General features: G+C 39.5%; 1 protein-coding gene across 1 annotated transcript in view; it reads left to right on the plus strand.

The window, feature by feature from the left end:
• Positions 1 to 23755, plus strand: part of DMD (dystrophin) — a 3443536-nt gene that overhangs the window by 3111638 nt on the left and 308143 nt on the right. The window contains 1 exon segment of the mRNA XM_040424996.1: positions 18175 to 18235. Coding sequence (XP_040280930.1) covers positions 18175 to 18235 — 61 coding nt within the window.

Here is a 23755-nt window from a genome sequence, read left to right on the forward strand (position 1 = left end):
CTCCCTGCCTTCCCTGGAGCCATAACTTTTTTATTTTTCCATTCACATAGCCTTATGAGGGCTTATTTTTCCAGGACAAGCTGTACTTTCTAATGTCATTTATTTATTATTGCATACAATGTAGTGGGAAGCTGGAAAAAAATTCCAAATGGGGTGGAATATGAAAAAAAAATGCTATCGAACCATAGTTTTATTGCTTTAGTATTTACAGAGTTCCCTATGTGGTACAACTGACCTATTACCATCCTTCTCCAGGTCAGTGATACTACATTTATTTAGCTTTTCTTGTGTTTTATTACTGAAGAAATAAAACTTTGGGAACATTTTTTTTTTTTTTTTTGAATCGCCATATTCTGACCCCCAAAACCTTTTTATATGTATTATCTATGGAGATGTGTAATTTTTTTGTGTGTTGATCTGTAGTTTTTATTGATACCATTTTTGAGTGTGTATGACTCTTTGATCACTTTTTATTCAATTTTTTTGGTGGAGGGGAAGAGACAGAACTTTTTTTTTCCATTATGGCATTCACTGTACAGAATAAATACATTTTATATTTTAATAGTTCATGCATTTTGGTACATAGGCATAGCAGATAAATGTGCAGAAACTTAGCAAGATGGAACAGGCACGGGACTCTAGGAAACAATTCAGACACAACAGGCCCAGAAGCAGGAACGGGGCAAGGCAGATCAGACAAGAACTAGAACTTGGGTATTCATTGGTAAAAAGAACTAGGAGAGAATTCAGACTACACACAATATGTGGCAAACAGATGTAGGACAACACATAAAGTCAGACGGCCGACAAACTTCTCAGAATTCAGACACAGAATGTGCAAAGATCCATCACAATCTGAAATTACATTAAAATATACCTATGATAGGCCTGGTAGCCTTATAAGGACTCCAGCCTATTACCACCAAAGAACAACTTCTCTGATCTCAGTGTGAGGAAGCCGTTCAGACCCCGGGAGCACAGCGCTCCTGGGGCAAGTCGCCTCATATGCCATGGTCACAATTGACCATGGCATATGAGGTGTTCAAAGTATGCAATCAACATTATTGCCAATCACAGACATTAGCCCTGGGTCTCTGCTCTGCTCTGGAGTGGGCGCCATCTTTAAAGAGACAACTAACACCATACATGTACGGTACATGTTTTAAGGGGTTAAAGAAGTATCATTGTTTTGTGATTGTTATTATTATTAATAATAGTATTTATCAAAGCAGTATTTCTCAACATTTTCAAGCCAAGAACCCACTAATCAAATAAATTATTTCAAAGTACCCTTTAGGCTATAATTAATCACTGCGCTGCACCTAATCAAAGCATGGGACTCCTAGAGATATAGGCCCAGATTTACTAATGGGTCTGTGTCTAGAATCTGTCTAAAAAGTGGTGCTAATTTTGGCACAATTTGGCTCAACTAGGCTTTCTCCAATTTTTTCAACTCACTCAGAAAAGATGTGTGGCTTTGCAAATTCTGTCTCAGACTAAGCTAGTGCTTCTCAAATAGTGGGGCGCCAGGCTCCGTAAAGGGGGACTCGTTCAGGGCCGGCCTTTGGGGTGTGCGGGCTGTGCGGCCGCACAGGGCGCCATAGCAACAGGGGCGCCGGGCGGCCGACAGCTCGCAGTGTAATATGCGGCAGGGAGATGAGCGCTTCCATTGTGGAAGCGCTCATCTCCCGTCTGATCAGAGGCCGGCGCAGGCGCTGGACGCGATGTACGGAGCGGGGGCCGGGGGAGGGACTGGAAGGAGGAGCTGGGGGCCGGCAATAGTGGTGGGGCGGTGCAGTCACTGTACTATAGCCCCGCCCCACCGCTCCCTCCGGTATACTAATATAAAATGTATTATTGAATTAAAAGTTATTAAACATGCCCCCCTCACTCCTAATAGTACCGTATATCCGAATTTCTTCTGTATAATGCCGGCAGGCAGGCCGGGCGGCCGGCGCGTCCCTCAGTGATGTCACGTGCCTGCGCCGCCTGCTTTATGAATGAAGCAGGCGGCGCAGACAAGTGACGTCACTGAGGGACGCGCCGGCCGCCCGGCCCGCCTGCCGGCATTATACAGAAGAAATTCGGATATACGGTACTATTAGGAGTGAGGGGGGCATGTTTAATAACTTTAAACGGCAGCGGCGGGCACACGGAATCTGTGGATGGCACAGTTAAGGGGTGGGGGTCTGTGGATGGCACTGTTATGGGCTGGGGGGCACTGTGGATGGCACTGTTATGGGGTGGGGGGTCTGTGGATGGCACATATATAACAGTGCCAGCCACAGATCCCCCCCATAAGTGTCCGTCATCCACAGATCCCCCCATAAGTGTCCGTCATCCACAGATCCCCCCATAAGTGTCCGTCATCCACAGATCCCCCCATAAGTGTCCGTCATCCACAGATCCCCCCATAAGTGTCCGTCATCCACAGATCCCCCCCATAAGTGTCCGTCATCCACAGATCCCCCCATAAGTGTGTGTCCGATCCACATTTCTTTCTTTTTTTATTCTCTTATACGTTAATAAGGATAGTGTTATGCAGAGGTGTACTTATAACAATTTTATAGACAAATGATACTATTTACAGTCGCGCGGGGGGGCGCAAAATGTTTTCTTCTTCCTAGGGGGGGCATGACAGAAAATAATTGAGAAGCACTGGACTAAGCCAACCAATAGCATAAAGTTAGACAAAAATGTCTATCCATGCGCCACATTTTTCTCCAGACTGAGCCACTATGATAAATCTGGTGCAGGTATAGACAGCCTAAGTTTAAGCGATCCACAGGTTTACTAAATCTGCTCCATGGTGTGTTATTCAGGTGTACAAGTAGCACAGGTTGAGAACCAAGGTGTTAAAGGTAAATCTTTTTTTCTGTATAATCATATACCTCTTTTTGTTTATGTGTAAATACCCAAACATTTGTATTTCCCATATCTCTCTCTTTGGAAGCTCGATAGAAATGGGTAATGAATGCGGCTTTAGGGAATTTCTTGGTACATTATATGGCTGACAATATGATTTGTGCTGCCAAGCAAGCCAGGTGTTTCTGTGAATACGCAGCAGTGCAAACAGTTTTTGCCAATTGCTGCTTACTGAAGTGATGGAAAAGGAAACCGTTTTTATTGTTCCTTTAAGGGGCACAACATCAGCTTACTTTACAATACTGAATGAAAAATCAACATTAGACTGAAGTTCTTTAGTTGCCAACAGTGACTCTCTTAAGGGATGTCAGATTTGCTTAATTAGTCCTATTCTTGGCTCATTTAACTTGGATAAAAAAAAAATATCTTTATTATTTGTAATATTTATTTTTACTTTTTATTGTTTAGCCATGTTGCAGTTTTTTTTTTTTTTACAGTTTTGTCAAAGCAAAGTTAATTTGCCAGCAGCTACGCACATGTTTATTCCCTTTCTTTTACCTTTGAGACTAACTGGGTCAGGTATAACAAATGTTCTTAACCCACTTTAGTCAGCAGCCAGAGTAGCTGAAGTCTGCAGAAAAAACTACAAAAAGTACATAACAAACAGCCAGTGTCCAAGACTCTGAAATATACAGATAAATGCTTGCCTCTTCCAACAAAGCTGTGATTAGTAGAAGATTCATCATAGTAATGAGGATTTGAATATGTCTGTTTGGATCCCAAGTAAGCCGTCACCGGTGTCTGCAAACTGTCTTTCATAAATTGATCACAATGAGCAGCACTTTGGATAACACAGAGAAGAAATCACTGCTCTTTCCTAGATGTCACCCAATAGCAGAGTAAGAAAAGCTTCTAATAATACAACAATCAAAAAAACACTTTTACTCATTCTTTGTAACAATCTACCACAGATTAGGTCACTAGGAACTACGCTGTATGAATGCCCCAGTTTTCAGTGATGTCATCAGCCATTGGTGATGTCACTCCAGTTGGCTATCAACCTTTTTATTAAATTGTTTTCATACTTTGGACAATCCCTTTTATTTGAACGGTCCCCTGAGATAAATTTATCTCAAGGTCTCCTAATCCTTGGACCTTCAACAATCATCTACGGCGGGAACCTAGCAGGAACTGTTTAAATTCCTCTGCAGTGCAAGCACATAGAAAATAAAGTATTAAACACTTCCCACTGAAATGAACAGACCGTCCATTTAAAGCGCATCTGCTGCTGTGTGACTGTGTTGCCCACAACAAGCAGAGGTGAGATGAGCTGAGAATAGCAACTATTGAAGCGCCAGCATCTCCAGGGCCCAGCCAAATCCCAGTGAGGCATAAGGTCAATGTTAGTTACCTCCTGAGCCCACCTTAGGATCCTATGGTGAGCCAGTCTGATGCTGATCATAGAAGAGTGTTGGTGTGCTCTTTGTAGCTAGTCTTTGATCAGAATCCTAAAGAAACACCCTACTAACTCACAATTCCTTAAAGGGATTGTCCTACCTCAGCAAATGGCATTTATCATATAGAGAAAGTTAATACAAGGAACTTACTAATGTATTGTGATTGTCCATATTGCCTCCTTTACTGGCTAGATTTATTTTTTCCATTACATTATACACTGCTCATCTCCATGTTTATGACCGCCCTGTAATCCAGCACTGGTGGCCATGCTTGCACAATATAGGAAAAACACCGGCCTCCCTGGTAGTTGAGAGCAGGGTAGTGTGCATTGTGTAGCTCTTTTTCTATTGTGTACAAGCACAACCACCTCTTCTAGATTTCAGGGTGGTCATGACCATGGAAACGAACAGTGATGGAAAAAATGTGATGGAAAACTTAATCTAGCCAGCAAAGGAAGCAATATGGACAATCACAATACATTAGTAAGTGCCCTGTATTAACTTTATCTACATGATAAATCCTATTTGCTGAAGTGAGACAACCCCTTTAATAACCCCCTTTGAATAAGGTATTTCAAAACGTGCTTTCTTTCCACCCAAAACTTCTTAATGACCAAACTGTAGTTATTCATCATCATTGGGGGAAGGGGGTAGGGTCTGTTGCTTACTTACCCACCTATTAGTCAGAGCAACAACTGCAAGTCTGGTGGACTTAGTACATTCAATGTATGGTACATTCAATGATATAGCTGCTTGGAGCACCCTCTTTGAGTGATATACCATAGTAGGTTGGCCAATGTACCCACAGAGAGCAGCTGATCACTAGAGATAGCAGATTCTGGACAATCCCTTTAACTAGGTAACTGTATGATAAATGCTCCATTTGCCTTTCCAGGGATTTTAGCACATGACGTAATGAGTGGCCTAATGCATTTTGATCAAACACTAAACGAAGGCCCTGTATACAGTTTATAAATGATGCTGAGAAGCAATAGGAATGATGCTGAGAAGCAGCAGATCTATGGACAGTATGTGGATGTGTGCAATCCATGTTCTTCTTTTTTATGCTTACTATACAGTATACTTACTGGAGTTCAGTTTATACAGTAGAGAATATACGGTAGTTCAGTATGCAGATTATATATCTGAGGCTGTAATTGTGCCAGCAGAACAGCATGGCAATTACTGAGACTTTCATTTCTTTTGGGGGCTGGAGGAAAGCTTTGATGACCAGATGGTGTCATGATACCAGGAGAAGGATATTTTTAGAAGGTAACATTCATAAATTGTATATGATTGCTGTCTTTATACCTGTGAGCTTCAAGTTAGTTCACATGACTTTAGCTCCTGAGCTACATTACGTCTCGTATTACTTGTGAAGATTATTATGGATGCTTTCGTGCCATATATGATAGAGCGATGCAGATTCACAGTATTTCACAGTATTTTTAAAACCATGCTCTCTAATATAACTGATTAATACTCCTGGATATGCCCCTCTTGAAAGACAATTATATATTGCAACTAACCTACCATGTTTAAATTGGAACTGTTATCTGAATATGCTGACTTATGTAAACCCAAATGGCAAAAAAAAACATATTGTGAAATTTTGCAAATAGTAGCTATAAAAGAATATGAGGTCTTAGTTACAAGTCCACTGTATTCATGAAAGGAACACTCTTCCAACTTCTCATGCCCCTCTGAGCAGTGACTGATGGCTGCTGTGTAGTCAGGGCGCTCATAACGATGAGTCCGCTGTATACTTTAGTATCTCTATTAGCCAAACAGCACATAAATTTTTGTTCAATTTGGTATAGTAGGAAAGCAAACCTGTTCCAATATTATTCTGCCCTTAAACAGGGCACATAACATATTGATATTAAATGACACAAGGCATTGTGGTTAAAATGGGTCAGATAAGAGTCAGGTCAGATATTTTTGTACCATATTACAGAAATTATAAGATGTGCTCCATTCCTTTTACACATTTCCAGCCACATACTGGTAGTATGTATTTTGCTCTTTGGGTTTTTATTTTCAGTTGAGAAAAAATATAAGGGTTTCTGTAAACAGGAATTTTCACTGGCATTTTTTGTTCACGCAAAAAAAAGCCATAGAAACTGCCTGTGTACCTTTTTCCATACTACATGCGTTTTTTATGACTTTTGTAATGGATGTGTGACTGTGAACCACATTTTTTTCTACATTTTTTTTCCCCTATAGAAAAGAAGACTGAAGCCAAATGCTTCAGCATGCAGCATTTTTCATAAAACAGAGACTCAAAAAATCCCACCAAAAATACTCTTCTGTGTCCTGTGTTTCATATTTCCCATAGAGTTTCAGTTAACATCTAGAGCTAATGTTTCTATTGAAAAAATCAAAATCAAAAACGGCTGGTGCAAAAAAGTCACTAAAATGCAAAAGTGCAGTAGAAACCCATGTGTGAACCCACCCTTAAGGAACATTAAGTCTATGACATATCAGCATGCAGTTTTCAGATAGATCTAGGAAAAAGTCCTACAAGTACTTTATAATAAACATCAACCAAAGCACAAGCCCCTATTTTAAGTAATTGGTCACACTGTACCAGAGCAAGCCATATCACCAAAACAAACAAGAAAGTGCTAGACCAAAACTGTATATTTAAAACGCCATCTTTATTAGAATACCATATTAGAAAAGTTGTGAAGTCTGCTTTTGTTCTTATGATGTGGAAGTTCAGAGTTTTGACTTCTGAGTGGTTATCTGGCCTGTTTACTGGATTATTTGATCAGTATGATGTTACATGTATATTTTTAATGCCAGCTCCCCCTCTTGTTTTCTCTGTATCATTCTTGATGTTACTTTTTTAAATATGGTATTCTTATAAAGATGGTGTTGTTAATATGCAATTTTTGATATAGTACCTTCTTTATTGTCTTGGTGATATACTTTACAATAAAAACACACAATCTGATCACTGTAAAAAGATTGTGTTGCTGTTGATGATGGTCGCTTTACATATAATGTACTTATTAATGCATGAAACATAACCAAAACTGTGAGCTAAGATTGTGTAAAGAAACATTGCTTCAGTCTCTGTTACTGCAATCTATGGGTCAAATATTAATAAGGGTCCTACCTGAAAGACTAAAGGATGACCTGAGCAGAGTGTTGTCTAGTCTAATAAACCTCTTGATAAATCACAAGTTTGCTCTTTACATTGACTGTCCACTCTGTTTATTCAGATCCCAGAAAAACAGTCAATCAACTTCTTTGGATAGAAACAAGTGAAGTTTATTATCACATCTTCAGGACAGTGACAGTCCAACAGATGACGAATTTCTCTTTCATCCATAATATAGGCCATCTCCGAGGTGGAAGCAATAAATCAATGTCTCCATTAAATCCAAGCGACATTGCTGGCATACCTGATTTCACCCTTGTACGGTCCCTGTGGATTATTTCAGTGTTCGAGCCAGCATCAGTAAAACTTTTATAAAACCTAGAAATTTGGAGAAGTTGAAACCATAAAGGACAAATAAATTAGTATATTTTATTTGCAACAGAAGTCAACTATGAATGTGAGCAGCAACATACAGGGTTTTGCTATTTACTGCAGGAACAATAGGTACTTTTCCATATTGCACACATAATGTGCCCGATATGTGGGAAGATGTTGTGTGTCCCCATTACAAGAAGAAATCATTCGTTTTACATTGTGTTCCTTATATACTGTAGAATCAACATATTCTGCAGTAATAAGACTGTAATCATTCCTCAGTCCTTTTGCTGAATGGGGTTAACAATGTAATTTCCCTCAATTTTATAGCATGTCATTTAACTGTCACTATGGTTTTTGGGATATAGAAGGAAACCAAAGTGCGTGGAGGTAAAAAAAAAAAAAAAAAAACACAAAAAGGGGAGACAAACAGACAAACCCCATGAAGATGTTTTAATAAGGCATATAAACATGAAATATACATTAAACTGATGGTTTGATTGGATGCCATACAGTGGTATCCATCCCCATAGTATTCCATTGTTAAAGGAATTTTCAGAGAGTTTTTTTTTTTTTACTGATGACCTATTCTTTGGAAAGGTCAACAGTATCTGCTCAGTGGAAATACAACACCCAGGATCCCCGCCGATCAGCTGTTTGAGAAGGCAGTAGCTCTCGCAGTAGCATCGCAGCCTTCTCTCTGCTTACCAAGCACAGCTCACCAATGGCTGTGCTTGGTATCACAGCTTAGCCCCATTCACTTCAATGTGGCTGAGCTGTGCCTAGGGTGCCTAGGCCATGTGACATCGCATAGCCTAGACAAAGCTGAGAGAAGGCCAAGGAGCTACTGTGAGCACTGGTATCATCTCATACTGAGACATATTTGGCATTGTCACATCCAAAAACGACTGGCACTATAAAAATATCATATGAACTTTCCCATCAGGTGAACTCCATAAAAAATAAAAACTATGCCAGAACAGCTTTTTCTCACCTTGCCTGTCAAAAAACATAAGAACTACTTCTCTTCTGAGCCCTGACGTATTCCCAAACAGCAATTTACGACCACAAATTAAGTGTTTCTGTATTCAGAAGAAAATCGGTAAGAATTGTGTGCTGATATTCTTCTGTTTGGGCCTAAAGCACCATATTCTTGTAAAAAAAACTTCTTAAATTCTATGGGATCAAATGGCTCACTACAACCATTAAAAATTCTTTGGGTGGTTCAGTAGTTACCAAAATGTGGTCACTGTAGGGGTACCTCAAGGTCTCTTCAAATGCAACATGCCACCCAAAGACCATTCCAGCAAAATCTGTCTTCCTAAAACCATATGGCGCTCCTTTTCTTCTGCGCCCTGCTGTTTGCCCATGCAGCAGTTTACGACCACTGCAGAATCAGGATAATACATATGGGGGGGGGGGGGGGTTGCTGTTAAACCTTCATGTGTTACAATAAAAAAAAGATTAAAATAGAAAATCTGCAAAAAAGTGATATTTTTTTATTTCACCTCCATATTGCACACAAGGGTTAACAACACTTCTAAAATTAGTTTTGAATAAATTTAGGGATGTAGCTTCTATAATGGGTGGTTTACAATATGTAAGCTCCTCAAAGTGACTTCAAATCTGAATTGGTCCTTAAAAAAGTTGATTTTGGAAATTTTCTTTAAAAAAAAAAAAAATTGCTTTAAATTCTAAGCCTTCTAACATCCTAAAAATTTTAATGACATTTACAAAATGATGCCATCATAAAGTAGACATATGGGGAATGTTAATTAAAAACTACTTTATGAGGTATCACTATCTGTCTTAAAAGCAAAGAGATTCAAATTTAGAAAATAGTGAATTTTCCAAATTGTTGGTAAATTTTGGATTTTTTATAAATAAAAGTAAAACATACTGATGCAAATTGTCCACTAACATGAAGTACAATGTGTCCTGGGAATGGTTTGGTAAGTAAAAGTGTTCCTAAGTTATGACCACATACTGTATAAGGACAAACATTAGATTTACTAAATTAGGTGGCTTCGTCAGGAAGGAGCTTAAATGGCCTGGTATGGAAGTGGTTAAATTAGAAAATTTAGTACATCAGGTAACAACATTCATTAAACATGGTAATAATATGGGAGGGTAGTATCTGAGAAAATATCTAGCTCTTCATCTTAATCAGCAAGAATAGTTCCTATAAAAGGTTATATTTTGCCTATAGAGATATGCTGTAAAAGTGACTTATGATCTTGATGTCTGAAAAGTCTCATTATTTGGAAGTTGTAGACATCTCATTCTTTATTAGAATATGAAAAAGAATGTTTTTGTAGATCAGAAGTCAGTCTCCCAAATATATGAGGGACTATAACAGCTTTCTGTGGAATGTAACATGTTTTTAGTTTTACTTCAAGTATGTTTAATAGCAGATACCGTATTAAATTTGAAAAATAATTGGATGTAGAATAGACCAAAGAGAGCAAAAATAAAAATATGTTCAGCTCTGTGAAATATACTTGGCAAGAACATTGCAGTACTACAGTATGCAGTGTAATTGTTTTTTTGTTGTTGTTGTTTTTTATTGCTGTTTTACTTTTGTAATCCTTATGTTTTCCTAGGTGGCATATGCATTTTTTTTTAAGTTGGTAGACAAAAGCGTAATTGCAAATCTTCATACTAAGGGTACAAAAATCTATAGTTTACCCATTGGGTAAAATGTAAATTGCACACATTCTGCCAGTCAGTGTTGACATATGTCTTTTTCATTGAAACTGTGGTTTAATTAACTACAAAAATGATTATTTATTTATATATATATACACTGCTCAAAAAAATAAAGGGCACACAAAAATAACACATCCTAGATCTGAATTAATTAAATATTCTTCTGAAATACTTTGTTCTTTACATAGTTGAATGTGCTGACAACAAAATCACACAAAAATTTAAAAATGGAAATCTAATTTTTCAGCCCATGGAGGTCTGGATTTGGAGTCACACTCAAAATTAAAGTGGAAAAACACACTACAGGCTGATCCAACTTTGATGTAATGTCCTTAAAACAAGTCAAAATGAGGCTCAGTAGTGTGTGTGGCCTCCACGTGCCTGTATGACCTCCCTACAATGCCTGTGCATGCTCCTGATGAGGTGGCGGACGGTCTCCTGAGGGATCTCCTCCCAGGGGCGGGCCAGTCCATAGCATCAATACCTTCGTCTTGCAGGAACTGCTGACACACTCCAGCCACATGAGGTCTAGCATTGTCTTGCATTAGGAGGAACCCAGGGCCAACCGCACCAGCATATGGTCTCACAAGGGGTCTGAGGATCTCATCTCGGTACCTAATGGCAGTCAGGCTACCTCTGGCGAGCACATGGAGGGCTGTGCGGCCCTCCAAAGAAATGCCACCCCACACCATTACTGACCCAATGCCAAACCGGTCATGCTGGAGGATGTTGCAGGCAGCAGAACGTTCTCCATGGCGTCACCAGACTCTGTCACATGTGCTCAGTGTGAACCTGCTTTCATCTGTGAAGAGCACAGGGCGCCAGTGGCGAATTTGCCAATCTTGGTGTTCTCTGGCAAACGCCAAACGTCCTGCACGGTGTTGGGCTGTAAGCACAACCCCCACCTGTGGATGTCGGGCCCTCATATCACCCTCATGGAGTCTGTTTCTGACCGTTTTAGCAGACACATGCACATTTGTGGCCTGCTGGAGGTCATTTTGCAGGGCTCTGGCAGTGCACCTCCTGTTCCTCCTTGCACAAAGGCGGAGGTAGCGGTCCTGCTGCTGGGTTGTTGCCCTACTATGGCCTCCTCCACGTCTCCTGATGTACTGGCCTGTCTCATGGTAGCGCATCCATGCTCTGGACACTACGCTGACAGACACAGCAAACCTTCTTGCCACAGCTCGCATTGATGTGCCATCCTGGATAAGCTGCACTACCTGAGCCACTTGTGTGGGTTGTAGACTCCGTCTCATGCTACCACTAGAGTGAAAGCACCGCCAGCATTCAAAAGTGACCAAAACATCAGCCAGGAAGCATAGGAACTGAGAAGTGGTCTGTGGTCACCACCTGCAGAACCACTCCTTTATTGGGGGTGTCTTGCTAATGGCCTAAAATTTCCACCTGTTGTCTATCCCATTTGCACAACAGCATGTGAAATTGATTGTCACTCAGTGTTGCTTCCTAAGTGGACAGTTTGATTTCACAGAAGTGTGATTGACTTGGAGTTACATTGTGTTGTTTAAGTGTTCCCTTTATTTTTTTGAGCAGTGTATATATATATATATATATATATATATATACAGTACAGACCAAAAGTTTGGACACACCTTCTCATTCAAAGAGTTTTCTTTATTTTCATGACTATGAAAATTGTAGATTCACACTGAAGGCATCAAAACTATGAATTAACACATGTGGAATTAAATATATAAACAAGTGTGAAACAACTGAAAATATTCTAGGTTCCTTAAAGTAGCCACCTTTTGCTTTGATTACTGCTTTGCACACTCTTGGCATTCTCTTGATGAGCTTCAAGAGGTAGTCCCCTGAAATGGTTTTCACTTCACAGGTGTGCCCTGTCAGGTTTAATAAGTGGGATTTCTTGCCTTATAAATGGGGTTGGGACCATCAGTTGCGTTGAGGAGAAGTCAGGTGGATACACAGCTGATAGTCCTACTGAATAGACTGTTAGAATTTGTATTATGGCAAGAAAAAAGCAGCTAAGTAAAGAAAAACAGTGGTCATCATTACTTTAAGAAATGAAGGTCAGTCAGTCAGCCGAAAAATTGGGAAAACTTTGAAAGTAAGGGCTATTTGACCATGAAGGAGAGTGATGGGGTGCTGCGCCAGATGACCTGGCCTCCACAGTCACCGTCCTGAACCCAATCGAGATGGTTTGGGGTGAGCTGGACCGAAGAGTGAAGGCAAAAGGGCCAACAAGTGCTAAGCATCTCTGGGAACTCCTTCAAGATTGTTGGAAGATCATTTCAGGTGACTACCTCTTGAAGCTCATCAAGAGAATGCCAAGAGTGTGCAAAGCAGTAATCAAAGCAAAAGGTGGCTACTTTGAAGAACCTAGAATATGACATATTTTCAGTTGTTTCACACTTGTTTGTTATGTATAAAATTCCACATGTGTTAATTCATAGTTTTGATGCCTTCATAGTCATGAAAATAAAGAAAACTCTTTGAATGAGAAGGTGTGTCCAAACTTTTGGTCTGTACTGTATATATATATATATATATATATATATATATATATATATATATATAGTTTCAGCAAGGAGTAGTTTGCTGAGACACCTTATTGGCCTGGATTTTTATGGAATGGTATGTGGGAGTTGGTAGTGGGACATGTCATTCTCTCCGCACTCCAGTACAACACTTTTCCCTAGCCTGAGGCAAACCCAGGTGTAGCTGGTGGGCTCATTCTTGGGGCAATAAATACAGAGCTGAAATTCTCTATCAGGGATTTGAGCCTGGAAGCTGAATGACCTATTGGCTGTGTACAGCCTAATATCTTCTGTTGTGCTTCGAGCATAGATAAGAGAAAAAAAAAACTTTTTAGTTGGCACCCAGATGGGCAAGGACTTTTGTTTTGTCATGTTCTATTTATGTGCCAAAATCTGTCATCACCAAACCCGCCCAAACAGGGATCCATGACTATATACTGCATATAATAAATATATATATATATATATATATATATATATATAATACTGAATTCCGCAGCACATCCAGAAAGAAAACGTGAGTTTATTCACCAAAGATACAGCAACGTTTCAATCCTCTCTATGGGATCTTTCTCAAGCAATAGTGATACAGAGTAGTGCTCAAACACAGGTATATATACACCCACAATGCAATTAATCAATAAAAGGAATTAAAAATAATTAATACAAATAACATCAATATCAGTGTGAAAAAATACATAAGTGAAAGTACATCATCTGAGTATAGGTGAATTATAACATGATGAACTCATAAGACTAGAAAACACCATGATTATATCTCATATATTCATATAAAAACCAAGGTTCATCATAAATAGTGATAATTACATGATTAGAAAAACATGTGTGAACACATATGTGATAAGTTAAAAAACAGTTGAAAGCAATGAAGGCAGTATGTGAACACTGACCAGCATGGAGACATATCATCAGCCTGAGCGTCTTCACAAGTCGATTGCGTATGTCAGTAAATAGCTGCGATGTCTGTATCTTCAGGTTTCCTCTGCAAGCGTGCGCGGTCTCGGCCGGTGACTAATGCGCATGAGGGAAGCCCTAGCTGGTGATTCACGAGAACGTTACTTCCGTGTGACGTCACACTAAGGATGGATGTCTTCTCAAGCCAAATAAACGCCAACGCGTTTCGAAATTAACAAATTTCTTCCTCAGGGATGGTTGTTATTTGTTCTCTCTACAAATAAATAGGCGTCCGTTCCCATGGTCACCAGTTAACCAAATTACAGACTACCAGTGTATCCAATATCCTCTGTTTTTTGTTTTTATTGTTAGACCAGATTGTAGGCTTCTATTAACTGATGTTATAGATGTATGACAAAGGGAATGTTTTGTGATACATAAAATAGTAAAGTATATTATGAATAGAAATAAATATAAATTAAAATAAAAATAAAAAATGATGTTATCCTAATACCTTTTTTATAGATTATATTGGATTACTATATATATTTTATTTTCTAATAATGAATTCTAGGGGAAAGCAAATAATAAAATTTATTGATTCAGTTCCCCTGGTGCAATCCACTTTGTTTCATTCCTGGACATTAATCTAATATAGTCTCCACCTCTTTGATCAGGTCTAATATGTTCTAGCGCTCCGAATGTAGACCCCCTAAAAATCCCTCTATGTTTATCTGCAAAATGTCGGGATAATGGGTGACCGTCAAATTTTTTCTTTATATTTCCCATATGTTCCCTTATCCTGGTTTGTAAAGTTCTTTTTGTTCTGCCTACATATAATTTGGCACAAGGAAATTTGATAAAGTAGATCACACCACTGGTATGACAAGTGAGATGACTCTCTATCTCAAATGCCCTCTGTGCACCCTCTATTGTTTTTATTGGTTTAATCTGTCTTGTTATATGGCAGGCCTTACAAATTTTACAGGGAAAGAAACCAGAATTGGTATTTTGTATTATTGTTTTAGTGTTCTCAGTATTGAGTATTGTTTGTATGTTATTCTTTTTTATTGTTGTTTTAACAGAGGGGGCTATTATATTCCCCAAATTTTTTGCCTTCTTAAATACAAAGCATGGGTATTTAGATATTTTCCCCCCTATTACTTTGTCTTGTTTTAGAGTATCCCAATGGCGTTTGACAATTTTTTTGAAGACAGTCTCTTTTTCGCTGTATTTTGTTATGATTGGGATTTTAAAGACGGAGTCATTTTCATTCTCTGGTTGGTCTTTTTTTGTCATCCTTTTTGACCTTTTTGTGTATAAGAGTCTTCCTGTCAATTAGTGCTATTTCAGATTTTATTTTCTCCAATTCACTGGTCTTGTATCCCTTTTCCTCAAATCTGTTTTGTAACATCATTGCCTCCTTATCAAACTGGTACACTTACCAGGTTGATCCGTTTGGATTGACACTGGACGAGGTTCTAACTAATAGCGGTGGATATACAGTTGGGGATATTATTTGATGTGGTACCTACCATGACATCTACCATTTGACACTGTCTAGTCAGCGCGGTCTATTTATTACTCTGGTTTCTTTGATTCATTTTGTTCAGGGTTTAGGCAATTTATTCCCTGTCATAGACTAGCAGCGACACACTCACATGAGTGTTATTCAGTGCATTTAACATTACACCCTGTTCTACTTAATAAGGCAGCGCGGGTTTCCCTTGATTGCTTGTTGACCCTTTTACATACTAGAAACTGTTGATCACGTGCAAAATATCTTCTACTGGCCTGTACTGGCCCACAGGGGTAGAAGTGAATCACTTGGCGGGCCCCTAGTCTCCCACCGCTTGCACTAGTGGCACATTACACATTAGACTTACTGCACTATCTATATATAGGCAGTGTACAGCTCCTCAATCAACCTATCTTCATATAAAATTGGGTAAATTATTTAAGAAACTATCCAGTTTATTTTTATTGACACAGTCAGGTGGCTGAGTTCACTTTTAGGTACAGAAGCCATTATCTTCTTATCCCAGGAACCCACCTTTTCAAAGTCGCTATGGGAACCCCCATAATCAATCATCTGCTGTCTGCTGCTGTGTAGGCAGGTAATGTTTGAATGTATCTGTACAGGGGGCCCCTAAAATAAATTTTACTGGTGGGCCCTAGAGATTCCAGTCCAACATTCCTTCTACACTAATTCTTCTATGTGCCACGCTACTCCCTCCCCATTTTATTTGTGTCAGGATCCTCCTTCCCTAGTTCACCATTGTGGTTGATCATTCTTTCCCAAACTAATTTGACACTCCATTCCTTTTCGAGAGCACTACAATATATTTCATAAAGTTATCTCTATGCCAGTATGCATTCTTGAATTTATAATTTAGTAGTCCAATTATCAGCTTGCCCTTACTTGGCATGGCAGCTGCAAGGTGAAATGTCCAATATTCTCTCCCATACGAGGTCTGCAGCAGTATGTATCCCTACTGTTATTAGTAACATTTTTAGATTAACTGCTACTGCCTGTGCCATTGGTTCCTCTAACCTAACTATGCTCCACTGAGGGGGTGGTGCATGACAGTAAGAAGAAAATCCATGGCTCAGACCCTCAGGCTCTACATTTGGTGTAATAATTTTTCCTAGAATGTCCCTTTTAGTGTTAAGCGAATTGAAGTCCACAAAGCACTTTCCTCTCGCTTTGTGGTAGAGAATTGATTTAACCTGAAATAGTGTAAAAAACAAAAAAAAATCATACTCACCTGATCCATTTGCTCTCAACGGGCCAGCTGCGAATCCGCTCACGCAACTAGCCTGATGAAGGGCATTGAATTTGCCCGAAACGTTGCTTTCATTCAGTCCCAAAAGGACCTCTATGTCCGGCAAAAAATAATAAAAAAGCATTAATCTAATATTGGAGTGCTGTCTAAAATTACTCTATTAGCTACCAGTTCCAAGAGGTGGAGCCAGGAACATACCTAGACGTGCACCCTAAATCTACCATTCTTAGACAGAGTGCCGTGGTCGCCTTGTGATTTCTACCTTGCTTATAGATCTCACACAAAATCCCATGCGCCATGACGTATGAAGTCACCACGCCAGCCGGTGTGATGACTTCAAAACGGGCTGCGCGAGATTTCATACAAGATCTTCAAGCAAGTTGGTGGCTGCCGGCCCGTCACAAGCAAATGTATCAGTTAAGTATTTTAATTTTTTTTATAAAAAGATCTGTTATTTATATCAGATGCCGCGATCATGTATGAACGTGGCACCTAAGGGGTACAATGACAGGGAGCGGCGCAATCGCCACTCAATGTCTTTGCACCCACTACTTACAAAGAAATGTGCATTGTGACAAAGTATTTCATCAAGAAGCAAATTTATTTTTTTTATTCGGCGACACAGCCGAATCGAACTTTTGAATAATTCTCTCATCACTAGTCCCTTTAGTTATGGAGCAGATTGTGATAATGTATGTGCACAGATGCGGGAATACTATAGCCCTCCTCACCAGCATAATTACTGAACTTTTGTAATGCTCATTTTAGCATTGCAAAGGTTTATCGTCAATAGATATATTATTATGTAGTATAGGATATGAATAGATTATGAATATTCCCATTTAGTATGTAAATCTATTATGTAATATAGCAGTCATTGTCATTTGTCTGAATAGAGAGATGAACTTGGACTCACAAGATACATTCACTAGAATAAATTATATTTTCGTATGCAAAAAGTAACATATGCAGAACTTAAATGAAACAAGACTTTGATTTGAATATTAGCAATTACATGAACTGGTGTGTTTTTCTCTAATCACTCGTCATGGGGAATCATATTCAGGTGAGCCCCTCAGTGCCTACAAAGCAGGCCCTGATATGTTAGGAAATTGCAGAAATAAATCATGAAACAAAACCAGAAGAAAAGACAAGGAAGAGCAGCAGTGAGAGATATAGCTCCTGTTCAGACTTTCATCTTTCACTTAAGTTTTCTTGTGCTGGGAAGCATGTGTTTAATCACTGTACTTGGCTAAACTTATCTTCCCTCAGACTAGCGTGGATATTTCACCACTACTCTATAGGTTAATTCTTGCTGTCCTCAAGGACTATCAGGTAAATAGTCCCACGTGAGCCTGGTCAAGTGTACAGCTAATGATGTGAATTATGGCCTCTATATTTTGATTATATCTTGATCTCAAGTCTCCCACTTTTTTTTTCAGCTTCAGTCCAGGGTCCATGGGAGAGGGCTATCTCACCAAATAAAGTGCCATACTACATAAAGTAAGTCCCACATTCCCTATGTAATAAATGGATATGTTGTAAAGTGCAATATTAGAATTTTTTAGACTGTTTCTGCATGCTGTTTCTTTAGGTTCATCCTTAAAACGTTAGTGATTGTGACACATGCTAAGCTGTAGCTAACACATTTAATAATGCTTTCCGATGACCTAAAAAGACTCTGTAGTCTGAGAGTATACTGCATTAGTATAGCCTCTCTTACGAGGCTGTAAATCATGTGATATTTGCTTGGTGACCTATATAAAATGAGTTAGTAACCTTGTTCTCCCTTGGGCAGATGTCTTCATTAAGTGCGGTCATCACAGTTAACGCAGCCCTGGCCTCAGAGTGCTGGTCTAAAGATTTTATTTTCCTTGTACAAAATGATGCACCCTAATTGCTATTGCCGTTCTCCAGAGGTCATGTTATTTAAAACTTGATGATAAAACAACTCAAGCTGCCATTGGCCTTCATGTTTCACGCAGCAAAACTGATTAGATCGGAGCCACAATGACTCCTTAGTCGGCAGTATAAAATGTGAATTACCTTTCCAGATCACACATGTGTAAGTAAACCACCATCTGACAGAAAGGAAAACCTTCTTTCATATAAACTGGTTTTAGTGGGATGCTAAAAATTACAAGGCAATACATCCCCGTTGCTCCATTACCAACCTAACATTATACCCGCTAGGAAAACATGATTGGACGGTAGTTTATTTAAAGGGAACCTGTCACCAGTTTAATGGTGTCCTAACTAAGGGCAACATAAATAAGTGACTGATTCTCTTAGCAAAATGCTGGGTCAATTTCTTTAATTAACCCAGTCAATCTGCCAACATCTTGTATTGAAAAGCTCCAGCTGATAATGATGAGTCATGAATATTCATGAGCTCCTGACTCTCCCCGCCCACCTGCTGCTGAATGACAGTTCTTTTCCATATGAATCAGCAGCAGGTGGGCAGGGGAGTGGCTATAGCTCTGAATTAAATATACGCTGGACTCAATGACATCACGCTGGACTCAAATCAGCTCATTAGCATGCGGCATCTTTGTGTGTATATTATGAGGTAACCATCTGTCACACCAGTAAGTGAATACATCTAAGGTACTTTTTAGTAGTTAATGACTGTATATAATTAGTTAGATTATAATCAAATATCCACATGACAGGTTCCCTTTAACCCTAGTACAGCAATGCCTTTTTTTTTTAAGATTAGTCATATATTTAGCCCAAGATATATGTCTCAATTCTGCTGAAAGCTAAAAGATCTAGCCCTTCTTATGAACCCTTAGACTACATTAATTAACCCCTAAAAGATAAGGTCCTATATGTACTACGTTATGCGCCCACATTTGTATGGAACGGGCCTCTGCAGTGAGCCTGCTCAATACGCGGCAGGTGCCGGCTGTATCATACCGCTGGCACCCAGCCTCAATGACAGGGAGCAGCGATCATGTCGCTCCCATCATTTAACCCCTCAGGTGCCGTGATCAACGCTGATCGCAGCACCTGTGAGTTAAGGCAGCAGGATGCAGTTCCCTCTGCCTTACGATCAGAGCCCCCGAAGCAGAGCCCCCGAAGTTTGAATCACCACCCTTTCCCTATTTTACATGTAAAATATATAAACAATAAAAAATTAACATATTAGGCATCACTACTTGTCTGAAAATATCTGAACTAAAAATTTTCTGTGCGGTAAATGCCATAACAGAAAAAAAAAGAAAAACACGCAATTCTCTATTTTTTTGTCATCTTGTCTCCCCCTAAAAAAATAAATAACAGGGATCAAAAAGTTGTCAATGCCAAAAATGGTACCAATAAAAACTAAGGTTCGTTACGCAAAAAACAAGCCCTCATTCAGCTCTGTAGACTGAAATATAAAAAAATTATGGAGCTGCAAAGAAAATTTAGATATTTTTCAATGATTGAATTTTTTTTAAAGAAATTAAACAAAATCAAAGCCACACAAGTTTGATATCGCTGCAATCCCATTGAGCCACATTATAAGGATGTCAGATTCGGTCGATACGGATGTCAGAGTCGGTCGATACGGATGCAGCAATACCTAATATGTTCATAATATGTACAATTTTTATATAACTTAATTATGGGAAAAGAACACCTTTTTTTACTTGAAACTTTTATTTTTTTAATTGTGCAAAACTTTATTTTAACTTTTTATTAACTTTTTTTTCCCCCACAACTTTTGGGGGTCTGATCCCCTGTACAATGCATTACAATACTTCTGTATTGTAATGCATTGGCTGTAAGTGTATTACTCACTGTAATACACTTACAGCCTTCCTGCCTGTGAGATCCAGCGCCGGGACCCGATGGGGAGCGGGAGGGAGCTCCACACACCCCACACATGCCGCAATCAGCACTGACCGCGGCAGAGTGAGAGTTAATGCACCAGCATTGGTGTTTTCACTGATGCCGGCACATACAGCAGGGGTCCTGCTAACGGGAACAGCTGGTCCCCTGCAGCTGATTGGGCGGGCGCAGCTCCTGCACCCGCCCGATTAGCGCCTTAGTACTGGTCGGGAAGTCACTTCCCGCAGCGTCATGCTATTATGGCAATGGTAGGAAAGGTGTTAATAAGCCCCTGCTCTGGCGGTACATTGCCGAAGTTATGTGGAGGCGCCGGCCTCCACATAATGTCAGCATATCCACCACTGATTCCAAAGTTAAGACAGCTTCCTTGCTTCCTTCCTTAGGCCTCATGCACATGACCGTATGTATTTTGCAGTCCGCAAAAAATACGGATGACGTCTGTGTGCATTCTGTAAGAAAAACGGAACAGACATGGAAGGAAAATATGTTTGTGTGCATGAGGCCTTACATTTAGACCATTTTCTACGCCTAAACCAAGAGCAGCAAATGATGAATAAGATGATTTGGCCACTTTTTTAGACCTGGCATAAGGGGAGAAGAAGTTGCAAATTCTGCAACATGGCGTGCGACACAATCTGCGACAAATATACGCCACAAAAGTGGCATATATCTGTTCATAAATGACCTCCATTATTCTTTCTACTAGACTAATAGGTTGTACTAATTTGCTTCCATTTTTAAACCCATTAATTGGAGCAGTTTTCTATGCTTTTGCCCAACCAGCAGTGCAATTGAACTCACTTTCTATGCCTTACATTAGTTACTAAGTAAATGCGAAATGCAGACAAAGACCTGCAATAAGCAAGACACCTGCAGATAATGTGTACCAGCTCTGCTATGATAATAAATCTGTGCTGTCTGTACTGGATGTATAATTATTACAATGAGTAGTCTTTGCCTCGAGGAAGGAGTATCTGATTTTGTATATTACTAATGGCCTGTTGAATGAAGTGACATATTGAACTCTGCTAATAATGCTCCTGTGCATAGGAGCCAAGCATCTCAGCTATAAAATAATGTCTGTTCTCAGTCGTACTACTTCTTATTTCTTTGTGCAGTAAGGTAAAGTGCATAGTTACTGTTTTGGACATTTATGGAGGATTTTCAAGTAAAATGAATTATACCTCAGTATACTAAAAAAAGGAAAGTCAATTAATTAAGGATTCAGTAACTGTGCCTAATGAATTCTGCATGTGGACACCCTACTGGTATCATCTGTTTCTGCAGTACGGATACAAATCAGAGTTATTACATTTGTCACTGGACTGCAGTATACTAAGTGTTTTCTTCAATTGTTTAAAACTCTACTTCCCACAGAGAAGTCACATCTCAGGATTTAATCTTTACTAGGAGGACATTTCTAGGCATACTTTTTTGGAATGAGAGGATCTTTCAATTATAGTATTTTAGTTACAAAGTATATATATATATATTTTTAGTTGGTGTATGGAATGTACAGTCGTGGCCAAAAGTTTTGAGAATTACATAAATATTGGAAATTGGAAAAGTTGCTGCTTAAGTTTTTATAATAGCAATTTGCATATACTCCATAATGTTATGAAGAGTGATCAGATGAATTGCATAGTCCTTCTTTGCCATGAAAATTAACTTAATCCCCAAAAAACCTTTCCACTGCATTTCATTGCTGTCATTAAAGGACCTGCTGAGATCATTTCAGTAATCGTCTTGTTAACTCAGGTGAGAATGTTAACAAGCACAAGGCTGGAGATCATTATGTCAGGCTGATTGGGTTAAAATGGCAGACTTGACATGTTAAAAGGAGGGTGATGCTTGAAATCATTGTTCTTCCATTGTTAACCATGGTGACCTGCAAAGAAACGCGTGCAGCCATCATTGCGTTGCATAAAAATGGCTTCACAGGCAAGGATATTGTGGCTACTAAGATTGCACCTCAATCAACAATTTATAGGATCATCAAGAACTTCAAGGAAAGAGGTTCAATTCTTGATAAGAAGGCTTCAGGGCATCCAAGAAAGTCAAGCAAGCGCCAGGATCGTCTCCTAAAGATGATTCAGCTGCGGGATCGGAGTGCCACCAGTGCAGAGCTTGCTCAGGAATGGCAGCAGGCAGGTGTGAGCGCATCTGCACGCACAGTGAGGCAAAGACTTTTGGAAGATGGCCTGGTGTCAAGAAGGGCAGCAAAGAAGCCACTTCTCTCCAAAAAAAACATCAGGGACAGATTGATCTTCTGCAGAAAGTATGGTGAATGGACTGCTGATGACTGGGGAAAAGTCATATTCTCCGATGAAGCCTCTTTCCGATTCTTTGGGGCATCTGGAAAAAGGCTTGTCCGGAGAAGAAAAGGGGAACGCTACCATCAGTCCTGTGTCATGCCAACAGTAAAGCATCCTGAGACCATTCATGTGTGGGGTTGCTTCTCATCCAAGGGAGTGGGCTCACTCACAATTTTGCCCCAAAACACAGCCATGAATAAAGAATGGTACCAAAACACCCTCCAATAGCAACTTCTTCCAACAATCCAACAACAGTTTGGTGAAGAACAATGCATTTTCCAGCACGATGGAGCACCGTGCCATAAGGCAAAAGTGATAACTAAGTGGCTCGGGGACCAAAACGTTGACATTTTGGGTCCATGGCCTGGAAACTCCCCAGATCTTAATCCCATTGAGAACTTGTGGTCAATCCTCAAGAGGCGGGTGGACAAACAAAAACCCACTAATTCTGACAAACTCCAAGAAGTGATTATGAAAGAATGGGTTGCTATCAGTCAGGAATTGGCCCAGAAGTTGATTGAGAGCATGCCCAGTCGAATTGCAGAGGTCCAGAAAAAGAAGGGCCAACACTGCAAATACTGACTCTTTGCATAAATGTCATGTAATTGTCGATAAAAGCCTTTGAAACGTATGAAGTGCGTGTAATTTCACTACATCACAGAAACAACTGAAACAAAGATCTAAAAGCAGTTTAGCAGCAAACTTTGTGAAAACTAATATTTGTGTCATTCTCAAAACTTTTGGCCACGACTGTACAAGTTCTGATAACACCTGGGCCTTTGACCTAAAGTTTTATCTGTCCTATATGAGGAGGCCAGTATTATAAATGACTCATGTTGAGGATGATGTTACAGACTTCGGGTTAGGTTCT

This window comes from Bufo bufo, chromosome 3 (genome assembly GCF_905171765.1).
Source record: "Bufo bufo chromosome 3, aBufBuf1.1, whole genome shotgun sequence".
NCBI classification, from domain to species: Eukaryota; Metazoa; Chordata; class Amphibia; order Anura; family Bufonidae; genus Bufo; species Bufo bufo.